At 41.9% G+C, this 10,432-nt stretch overlaps 1 protein-coding gene across 2 annotated transcripts in view; it reads left to right on the top strand.

Moving 5' to 3' along the window:
- Positions 1–6,984: 6,984 nt before the first annotated feature.
- LOC138207034 (neural cell adhesion molecule 2-like) overlaps positions 6,985–10,432 on the top strand; it is a 233,042-nt gene continuing 229,594 nt past the window's right edge. For both annotated transcript variants that reach the window (XM_069164020.1, XM_069164019.1), the window contains exon 1: positions 6,985–7,270. In XM_069164020.1, coding sequence (XP_069020121.1) covers positions 7,000–7,270 — 271 coding nt within the window. In that variant the 5' untranslated portion in view covers positions 6,985–6,999. The remainder of the gene's footprint in view (positions 7,271–10,432) is intronic.

Here is a 10,432-nt window from a genome sequence, read left to right as displayed (position 1 = left end):
ACACACACACACACACACACACACACACACACACACACACACACACACACACACACACACACACACACACAGAGACATGTGTGCATCCTCTGCAATGATCCATCGTGACGTCTCATTTCACCTCATTTCCTCACACGCCTGCCTCTTTCTAATTGAGGCGGCAGCGAATACAATTATGGTGAGAATCATCCCGGACTGATGTGAGGGCGGATTAACGGGATTAAGTAGATAATCTGTTGACCCTCTGGCCCCGACGCAGTATGAGGCTGGGAAGGCAATTTGAAGCAGAGAGAAGAAGAGATAGGGGGGGCTTTAATGAGCGAGCTGACGAAAGCCTCTGACCACCGAGAGGCTCACTTGGCGTGCCGCTGGGGGATTACTTTCTGCAAGACTCCCCTCCACAATCTCACCTAACCCCTCACATCCGTGCCGCTGCCCACACTCTCACTCCTGCTTCATGATTTTCAGGAACAGCTCTATGCATGTGCTCATAAAGGTCGCTGCTCAGCAAAAAACAGAAGCAACATGCTGTTACATGAGAAGTTTGTCATTGAATGTCCTGTTTGAGTAATGGAGGTTCAAAAGGTGTATTCTGTAAATATAGACTGTTTGCCCACTTCCATTATACTTAGCTGGCTCAGCTGACCCTGAACCCTCCCTTAGTTATGCTGCTATAGGCTTTCTTTTCACCATGTTGTATTGGAACCATGTTACATCATGATTCTGCACTTTGAATAAAATAAAATGTTATTCAGATCGAAGGCGGTCATTTTGATTTTCAGGAAAACTTTATTGGTGATGTCATCCTGTTATTGTCCTCCGCAGCAGGATAACCCTGTGATATATGTCGGGGTTTTTTAAGTCTTTTTTTTTTTAAAGAATTTCTTAAAATTCTTAAATTAATGACAACAATGACAACGAATGAGTTTTAGAGCTCCTGAGTGACCAACTGACAGACTGTCAACATTTACTGGTGGATGCAGTCAGAAAAGTTTGCAAGATTGCAGGGCTTCACACCTTTACATAAAAATAAATAAATAAATAAAATGCTTAGAGAACTTGGCAACTGTAAATAAATGCTGCACTCTTGTGTGACAGTGTGGAGACGGGTGCATTAGAAATGCCACAATCAGAGTAAAAGATGATGGAAAAATCAACCTGATAGAACATTTCACGAAAAGGGGTTTGTTCAATCTGACAAGCATCAGCCACTGGTTGTTCTCCTATACTTATATATAATTATAATGTACAGTACTTTCTATTTCAAATTTCTTCTCACCACAAGACCAGCCCTCAAACCCTTTTAATTTAATAGTTCTGATGGAGTTGTTGATCTGCAGCTCTCTGGATGAATGGGCTGACATTAAACATTATCTTTAATGGACGTTTGATGGGTTTAAGTAAAACTTTTTACTTGAGATGCAAATTATCCCGTTCCTGTCTAACAGAAGTGTCTACTTACATAATAATAAAAAGGCTTACCTTCAGTAGGAGATTTACCTCCTTTGGCACCTGTCTTGTACATTTCAAAGAATAATAAGAACTTCAAGTCCTCGCTTGACAAATTGATAGTACATGTTCAGATCGAAAGCTTAACATGTTTAACTATGAATGCTACCTTCCAACAATTTTCCAGATTATTTAAAGTGCCATTAAAGTTTTCTAATTTCATCGCACTCTTTAATGAGCAATACATTCAGTTCAGAAAGCATAATGTACAGTAAAAAATTTAAATACTAAAGCACTATATCTTCACAACTAAATATGTCCTCGGTGTTAAGACCAATTATATAAAGTAAAGTTTATACAATTCAAAATGAGCTGTGGCTAAGATTACAATTAAATTTAACATGAGCTATTTCATGTTTGACATTACGACAAAATGCTGCAAATATTGTAGAAAAGGTCAAACATGTTTAAATCTCCAAATAAAACGCCCCCACGGAGCAGTCAGGTTACAGTTTCTATTCACGTCTGCTCAGACTCGTGTAGACTGATTCTGACCGAACACGCTGTAGTCATGACAGAAGACGATGCTTCAAATGTGGATGCTGCTGCAAAGAGGCCCACACTGTGTGCTGAGTCGGGAGGTCGTCCTGTTTTTTTAGTTTTTTTCTCAGCTTTAGTCTGGAAGTAGTGACTCGTCTCTCCTGGCTGCCGAAGGCCGAGGCCTCGTTAAATGTTCCTTTTCGCTATCAGCCCCGTCTTATTTAACATAATTGGAGTTTCCAGCTTTGGAACTTATTTTCATTTTTCTTGTTTAAATCGTTGATAAGGTATGAATGTGCTAATTGTCTAATACTTTACCCAATTAGTTGATGTGTTAGTTTTTATGATCTCCTGAGATCCTATAGATCTTTTTTATATGCATGTTTGATGCGTTCTGCATATTGGTCCGCTGCGGTGAAACTATTGCTATTTACCCGTTTCTTTCTCCTGGCATTATATCACTATGCAGGAATTGCGTCATCATTCAACCCTGTCTCCTAAAAATGAATTTTTAACCAACCTGATGAAGGAATATTCATATTTCACAAGCCTGGAAAGTGTTACCTCTCAATGGATTTTGTTTGTAATGGCCACTGCATGAGAGTCATTTTTCTGATTATCTTTTTTTTAATCAAAGTGTCATTGCCGACTTGAGGCAGGACATGTTGACTTTTTCCAATGTATTTCAAAACCACCAGCTTTCCCCGAATTTAGCCACGTTTTTTTTTTTATTGTATTGAAAGAAAAGTTTTGCGTTTTGAAAAATATGCTTGCGTCTTTGTCGTCAGAATTAGATGAGAAGATCAATCTCACTTTTATGTCTGTACATAAAATTTGAGGCCGGGGCGTAATTCGCTTCTAGTAGCATTATTATACTTTTCCAGTTTTAATCCATTTAGGTTTGATTCACTATAATTCCCTCAAGGGTGACTGCATGCTCACCGATGAAACCAAACCACTTGTTATTTTTCGTTTTGTTTTGCAAGTCGGCGAAGTAATAAAAAAAAACAAAGCTCATAGAACAAATATTCAAAGGGAAGCAGAACTCGTAAACACTGCACCCACATCTGCAAATGCAGACACTTACTGTACAAACCAGTTGAGGCTCCGTAAAACCAACAACCTTCTGGCAGTCTGAGTGTGCTCTGAAGGAGATGACCATCTGGAAGACCCTTCTAGGCTGACAGAAATTCAATTTATCCAAGTCTACATCCCTTTGATGCATTTACTGTATACACACAATTGTAATTTTTCTGAGTCAACAGTGCTCCAGTAGCTCTGCTCTGCTTAAAAACATTCACGCACCACATTTATCATAATAATCCCGCTCTTCTTGGGTTGAATATAAAGCGTGTTTGAGAAGTTGCTGAGGCCAGCATCTTTTTTTTAAAACTTGTTTCTCGCCACCTCAATCCCACCAAATACACACAGTGTTTTTCTTTTTCATCTTAGAGAAAGGACGGTTTAGGTGATGATGTTCATAACTCTATTTCATGCAAATGTGCAGCTCACTTCTACGCAGCGTTATAAATGCAGTGTGACACGTTGTCAGAAGAGCTGATGTTTTGACATGTGACGTACATCCACTGGCACCACAAAGAGGAATGTATAAGAAATGCCTTTTGGAATTTATAAGAAATGCTTTTTCTTTGGGGAGATCTGTAGAGATGATGGACATGTTATTATATCTTAACAGACAGAGACGTGTTGTGGATATTCTTCTTCCATGCGCATACAGGTCCGTTCTTCACTGGTTTATCAACTGCCGAAGGAATTGGCTTGATACGAGATCTTTATTTCTACGTGGACTTCACTGGAATGTAAACATTTCTCATGGAAGAATACAATGAAATAAAATGTATGATATAGTGGTGTAGAAATATAAAGTGGAAACACTGCAGTTGCATTCAGAGCTGGAGTGAATGTGGTATTGGTTGTGATATTTGCAGAGGTCACACTCATCTTACAGACATCGCCGTGCAGAAGTAAGCAGCTCTGTTGACATCAAACATTATATTTCGCCACCGTGTTTCTACATGTTGTGAAATTGCAGCTCTTATCTCGACGGAGGCGTTTCTTGAAGTGATAAATGCGTCTTCATCACTCATCAGAGGGGTTATAGCACGCAAAGTTGTTCAAGCTGCACAAAGGCCCGGTGTGACGGCCACTCTCCAATATGGTCATTTAACTTCGTTGCTACGGCAACTTGGCCTGCTTGGGCGACAGCCGTGATGACGGAGAGGCGCACTGACAGTCTGACTTTGAGACAGGTCGCGAGTTCTTCCACTTGGTGCAAAACACTTAGTCTTTTCTTCCCCTCAGAAAGAAGCTGCATTATGCAACACTTTGCAACAGTGAAGTGCCGTCCAGAGCAGTGACATGCCGTGAAATGGACTCAGCCTTTTAAATACAGTTGAATATACCCTGACAGCACTTATTATGTTATTATACATTTAAAGCAAGTGGGGAATGGGCCTTTCTGTAGCTACACAATTATAGGTTTTTTAATTTTTTTTTTAAATTTATGACAAGCTGACATGTTTTGCCTTGACGGACTAACATTAATGTCGTTATACCATCACTATGATGGCACGAAGGCCCAAATGTTACGATGTAAGGAGTGTTTTCTTTTTACAGCAGTGAAATATAGAGTTTTAAATTCTGGGCTGTAGAATACCAATTAAGGCACTTAAATAAAACCCAAACAGAAGATACACAACAGAGCCAACAGCATATATACATTCAAGACCATCTTGGTTTAAAAACAAGATCCTCTCTTTTAAAACACTCCTTTTATTAATGCTGAAATGAGGATTTAACACGGGGGGCGGAGGGGGGCTGGATTATTCTCCATTACAAGGACCTGTTGCACTTTGGTCAGCCTGTTAAAGGGCAGGTAGACATTTTACATTACTGCACAGGGGGGGGGGGGGAACGAGCACTTTGCTGTTTCAGTGACTCCAGGAGCCATGGGGGCTGAAACAATTAAAACCATAAATTCTTCTCTTGTGTTACTGGAGAGCCAATCGTCACCCAAAGAGCTAATGTGGAGTCCATACTTGTGAAAAAGAAACATCTGTGATTCATTTAGTTTTCTCATGATCACGACTTTAAGTGGAGGAGTAACTGAAAGAATATTTAATGGCTCTTAAAGCAGTGAAGGAGCTGAATAAGAAAAAAAAGCTGTATTCTTAATTAAAAGGGGTCAATTATCTGTCAGTAATTACACTAAATACATCCATTTACCTGTCTTCTGCTAACTTTGATCTACAATTGCAGAATCATTTCCAGCCAGGCCTCACTGGGGATCATTGTTACTCTTCATTTTCACATCTTTACAGTAGCCACTGAGAAAGTTTGACACAAATTGCACCGTTACCACGTCCCGAGAGCCGACAACTCACCTCTGGATGGCTGTAAGGCAGGTCAGGACTTTTCCCCTTATCTGCCACGGTTGCCTTCATTGCATCAGTCTGGCAGGCGACTTTGGGGAATTACAGGCATGGAGCCCTTTTTGACATCTGTCCGTTAGGAGCACAGCAATATGGGTCAAGTCCTGGTCCAGAAAAATGACTTGTTGTTATCCTGAAATGAAACCCGCTGAGGTCAACATAGGTGGAAGTCCATCCAGCAATCAGACGTGGGGTTCCCTCAGACCGTCAATAGGTGATTTAGATCCAATTTTCTGAGGGATGCTGTTTTGTTTTTTTCCCCAACTTCACACGGACTCCAACAGTTATTTAGCTTAGCAGATCAAGCTTTCTTTTTCAGTTTTAATTCAACACCTCATTTTCTCCCAACAGGGATTCTTACAAGTCTCTCTTTTTAGAGTTTGCGTTGGTAAGAGGTGATAATCACTTTCTTCACAAATCCCAGGATACCTTATGTGAATTTATTGCCACTATTTAAGGTGTTGTTCCCTGCAAACAGACTTTTTGGCCACTAAATAAATAATTAGTTATCGTTTAGCACTGCAATGTTCAGTTTCTCATGTCTAATCTATTATGTGTGTGTTTGCAGTGTTTTTATCCCATGTCATAAATACATGAGCCAAAGCGATGACGCTTATCAATAGGAGCTTGAATTGTTGAGTGTATTTCTCCACCTTTGTTGGTATTAATGCTGACTCGAAGATTTTCTCATATCATTGAAACTTTTCATATTTACAGATGTTCCTTGTAATGTAATCATTACATTATGATGATTAAGTATGGATATGGTACTCGAAGGGATGTTGCCCTTAGAAACCGTCTCCTGATGAGAACTGGTGCTGTGAGTTTGATGACAGGAACTTGATTATTCTAGATTGTGTAATACAGTCACTGTCTGACTGAATGAGGGAACCGTGTGTCACATGATATGTCAGAAAGACCTGCCAGTTTTTGGAAATGCTATTGTACCTCTGACACTGAGCCTTAATGCCAGAAGCACTGCTACAAAGATTTAGTGGTACATTAAAAGGTTTTTTTTCACGTATCTCAGTCGTGCAGCTCATCAAGAGATTCATGACAGGTTTGTGCAGTGGTAGACAGTTCTGTGAATCCCACTTGGAAGATTTGTTGGAAGTGAGAGAAGTTTAGGATAAAAATATGAATGTTCTTGCATGAGGCCCTCTGCGATAGGAAGTGGATGAGGAAAGCTCACCCTGGGAGTCTTTGCATTATTCATTGGACACAATTCTACTGATTTTGCATGTTTGCCTCAATGGATTTCTGAAATAAACAAGTGCTGCTGTTGCCAGGTGGGATTATAGGTTGTTGGGTCTCAGGGGTCCACAGCTTGAAGGGACCTACATATATTAGAAAGGACTCTCAGAATTCCTAGATACGCTTGTGCTGGGATGTCTAGACATTATGATTAAAGATATCTTTATTTTATTAAGATCTTTCCGGTCTGGCTTAACAACATGTTTTAAATACCCCCAATAAAGTGAAGCAAAACATAAACATGCTTGGTTTTCTTCTTCTTCTTTCCTCCAACAGCTTCCAGCAGTGAGGTTGGAGAGCAGTGATGCTGCGGGAGGGGGGGTCCTCAGCGCAGAGCAAGCCTGGTGAACGCGCGGTGAGCCGGGAGCGCGCGTATAGGAAGGAAGGGAAGGAAGGAGCTGAGGCAGATCAGTCGCCAGCGGAGCCCAAGACGGCGAATGAACGGAGCAGAGCGTGTGTGTCGCCCTTGACGATTTTTACAGCAGCTGAAAGCAGCGTCCGGCAGCCCGAAGCCTGCCCGAAAATGATGCTCAAACTCGTCCATCTCCTCGGGGTGCTCGTCTGCGGCAGTCAAGGTAGGAACTCGTGCGTGTGTGTGGGGAAACACTCGAGCTTGGTGACTTTGTGGACAAGTTGAGTGCATTTGCCATCTTGATCTGCAGCAGGCAGAAAGAGCTGCTGGGGATGAGAGAGGCAGAGGGGGTGAGAGAGAGAGAGAGAGAGAGAGAGAGGGAGAGAGGGGTGGATTGTTTAAGTGGACGTTGTTTTGTAGTTGAAGCACGTCTTGCAGGGGCCAGAATGCGTTCTTACTGAAAAGGGGGATTATGATGGGATCCTTTTTGAGGGTGGGTGAGCTGTTGAGACCCACACTCGGTATTTTCTTTGTTAAAAACTGTCCTCATCATCATATATTATGGTTTTATTCATTTATTTATTTATTTATTTTGATTTAGGAGCAGCCTTTAGGTCGCTGCGTTGTTTTGCTGTATTGATCCTATTTGCGAAGAGCTCCTGGTTTAATCGTAAAAATCGATGCTGTGTGCCAACTTAAAACTGGCATCACACGTGAAGATTTTAACCCCAAGTCCATATCCTGAGTCCTTTTTGTTCAGACCACCGCCTTTTTCTGCTCCAAGTCCACTCTGTCTTGTGGTGTACTGTAGAAACAATACTGTAGATTGAAGATTGCGCGGTGAAACATCCCTCCATGTCTGCATCCTGCGCGCAGGCTTCGCGTGAACATGTACAGAATCACGATGTGAGGTTTGTGCAGGCCGAAATGCTTCGGAAAGTTTTGCTGGATTTGGTGCCAGCAGTGACACTTCAGCGTTAATTGGGTTTCATGTGCACCTGCTTTGGAGGGGTGACGGCGGTCCCCCGTGCGCGCGCCTGTGTGTGTGTGTGTGTGTGTGTGTGTGTGTGTGTGTGTGTGTGTGTAGTTGCACGGGCAGAAATGAAGATGTTACTGATGCTGATTGGTTGAAAGCGTTTAGATGAATTTGGGCTTTTTCCTTGTGTATGTTTCCTAAATGTGTCCTGGTCAGTGACGCGCGTCACCGTGTCACCGCGGGCTGAGCCCGACGTCCACTGACAAAAACACCCAACTCCTCAAGCATCACATTCACTGAAAACACACTTCTTGAAGTGCAAGAGATTTGCGTGTGCAGTGAGCTTCTCATCTTCCATTCAGTGTCAGAATAAATACATTTAAAGAAGGCAGGTTAGTTTGCATCCAGGTTGAGGCTTATCTGATGGTCTGGCTGTGAATATTCCACTTGTTAAAGAAAGCAAAGGGTCTTAAGGCTAAACAGTAAGGAGAAGCGGTTGTAGGTGGATATTTTTTGCAGTGTGGTCACACTGGCTTGCTGGCGCACAACGGCAGGTGGGGGTAGAGCGCTGCAAAGTTGTGCCAAGAGTGGAGCCATGAGCCACTGGTCGTTAAAGCATGTTGCATGCAGATATTGCTTGGCTCGAGTCCTTCAAGGTAGTGGGACTTAAGGGAATACATGAGGAGGTCTCAAAGAGTCCCCCAAGAAAAATGGAAAATGGCAGATAATGTTTTACAATTCTTGAGTGTGCTGCTCATAATATCAGTGTGAAGAGGTGTAAAAATGACTATGAATTTTAATAACTAATCCCTCTGACACTATATGTGTCATTTTAGCACATGTACAAAGGGAAGTGAACCAGTAGGGGCCTTATGTGTCTTAAACTGCACCAGATTGGAGTCCACATAAATCAGTGTGTGTTTGTTTTGATGGTTTGTGGCATGAAAACAGAAGCAAACACTCAGTATGAAGATTTGTAGCCAAACCGAGTAAGATGCCTCGGGCCACTGAGACACAGAGTTTATTATCCTCAGCGTTTTAAAAGGACTCTAGTCTATTGGCAGCTCATATTTCTACCAGTTTAATCAATAGGCTGTTAGAAAGTGCTGTTGTGACAGAGAGGAAGATGAGGAGGACGCATTCAGAGCAGCATTGCTTTGGGGAATTTCATTTATTATTACATTTAATCCAGCTGAGGTCAATCAAAGAGACATAGGCTACTGTTTGTAAGCCTCAGCCAGAACATTCATTGCTTTGTTGCTTTCCCTTTGTTGCAGTAGCATTACATCACTCTACCCATTTCCATTCTTATCATGCTTTTTGTCCTAGCAAAGTCCACACAAATTTACCTATTAGACAACGCGTACAGCCTACTGTAATGTGAATAAAAAAAAGCTACTTCTGAGTGAAGAGGCTCATGCTGGAACAGACTGCTCGGTTCGCAATGTAATTTGTTGGTGTGAGGCCTTGGAACAGACACTGATCCATCAGTAAAAAGGCCTAAAATTAGAATTAGACTTTACTCGCTCTCACCAATTCATGAGGCCTGCCTGGGTTTCTGATGGGAGTCAGCAAGGTCCCTGGCTCCGACATGAACTCTGCAGATATCCTCTCTTCTACCCCCCTATGGCTCCTGAAGGAAAACATTTGCTTTTGAAGTCCCAGCTCACCGTCTACCCTCCACTTGAGTATGCATCCTTGAAGGTTTATGTATTTGGCTTTTACAGATGCTTAGTACAATGAATTATATGCTTGCTTGGGTTCACCCGGGACTCGCCAATGTGATGTTAAGTGGCGTAATTAAGATATTTCTCTATATCTCTGGGGGGAAATGTCAGTGGCTCATGGTTTAAAAGATTTATGCCCCTGTGCTTAAGTGTGTCTCATTGCACTCTGAGCCCAGGCTTATGTATGTTTTAGGCTTGCTTACATCCTGCTCTGGTTTATGTACATGCTCACATGAGCGAGCATAAATGCAAGGGCACACACACACACACACACACACACACACACACACACACACACACACACATGCACACTGTACTCGGCCTCAAAAATGAATCATCGGATGTCTTATTCACATCAGGAATTCATACAACTAGTCTGGCAGAAACTGGGTTTTTTTTGTACTCTAACAATTTCCGGCCATGCTGAAAAGTTGACACTGGAACATTGCTGCAAACAATCCTAAAGAACATGTAAATTCCTATTAAAGACCTGCAAAGCTGTTCACATAAGAAATGGCCTGTGTCTTTTTCAGGTGAAGGGAAATTGATTGCATTATTTGATTAATGGACTAGGAAGGGGAGCACACATATAGGGAGCCAGTGTATATATGAAAATGGAATCATCCCCTCGAGGCAGCTGCATATGAGAAATCAATTTAAGGAACGACTGGAGTCAGCAGGG

This window comes from Embiotoca jacksoni, unplaced genomic scaffold (genome assembly GCF_022577435.1).
Source record: "Embiotoca jacksoni isolate LCO1_2020_lvr unplaced genomic scaffold, fEmbJac1.0.p SCAF_30, whole genome shotgun sequence".
Taxonomy (NCBI): Eukaryota; Metazoa; Chordata; class Actinopteri; family Embiotocidae; genus Embiotoca; species Embiotoca jacksoni.
This window is presented reverse-complemented; position numbering and strand designations above follow the sequence as displayed.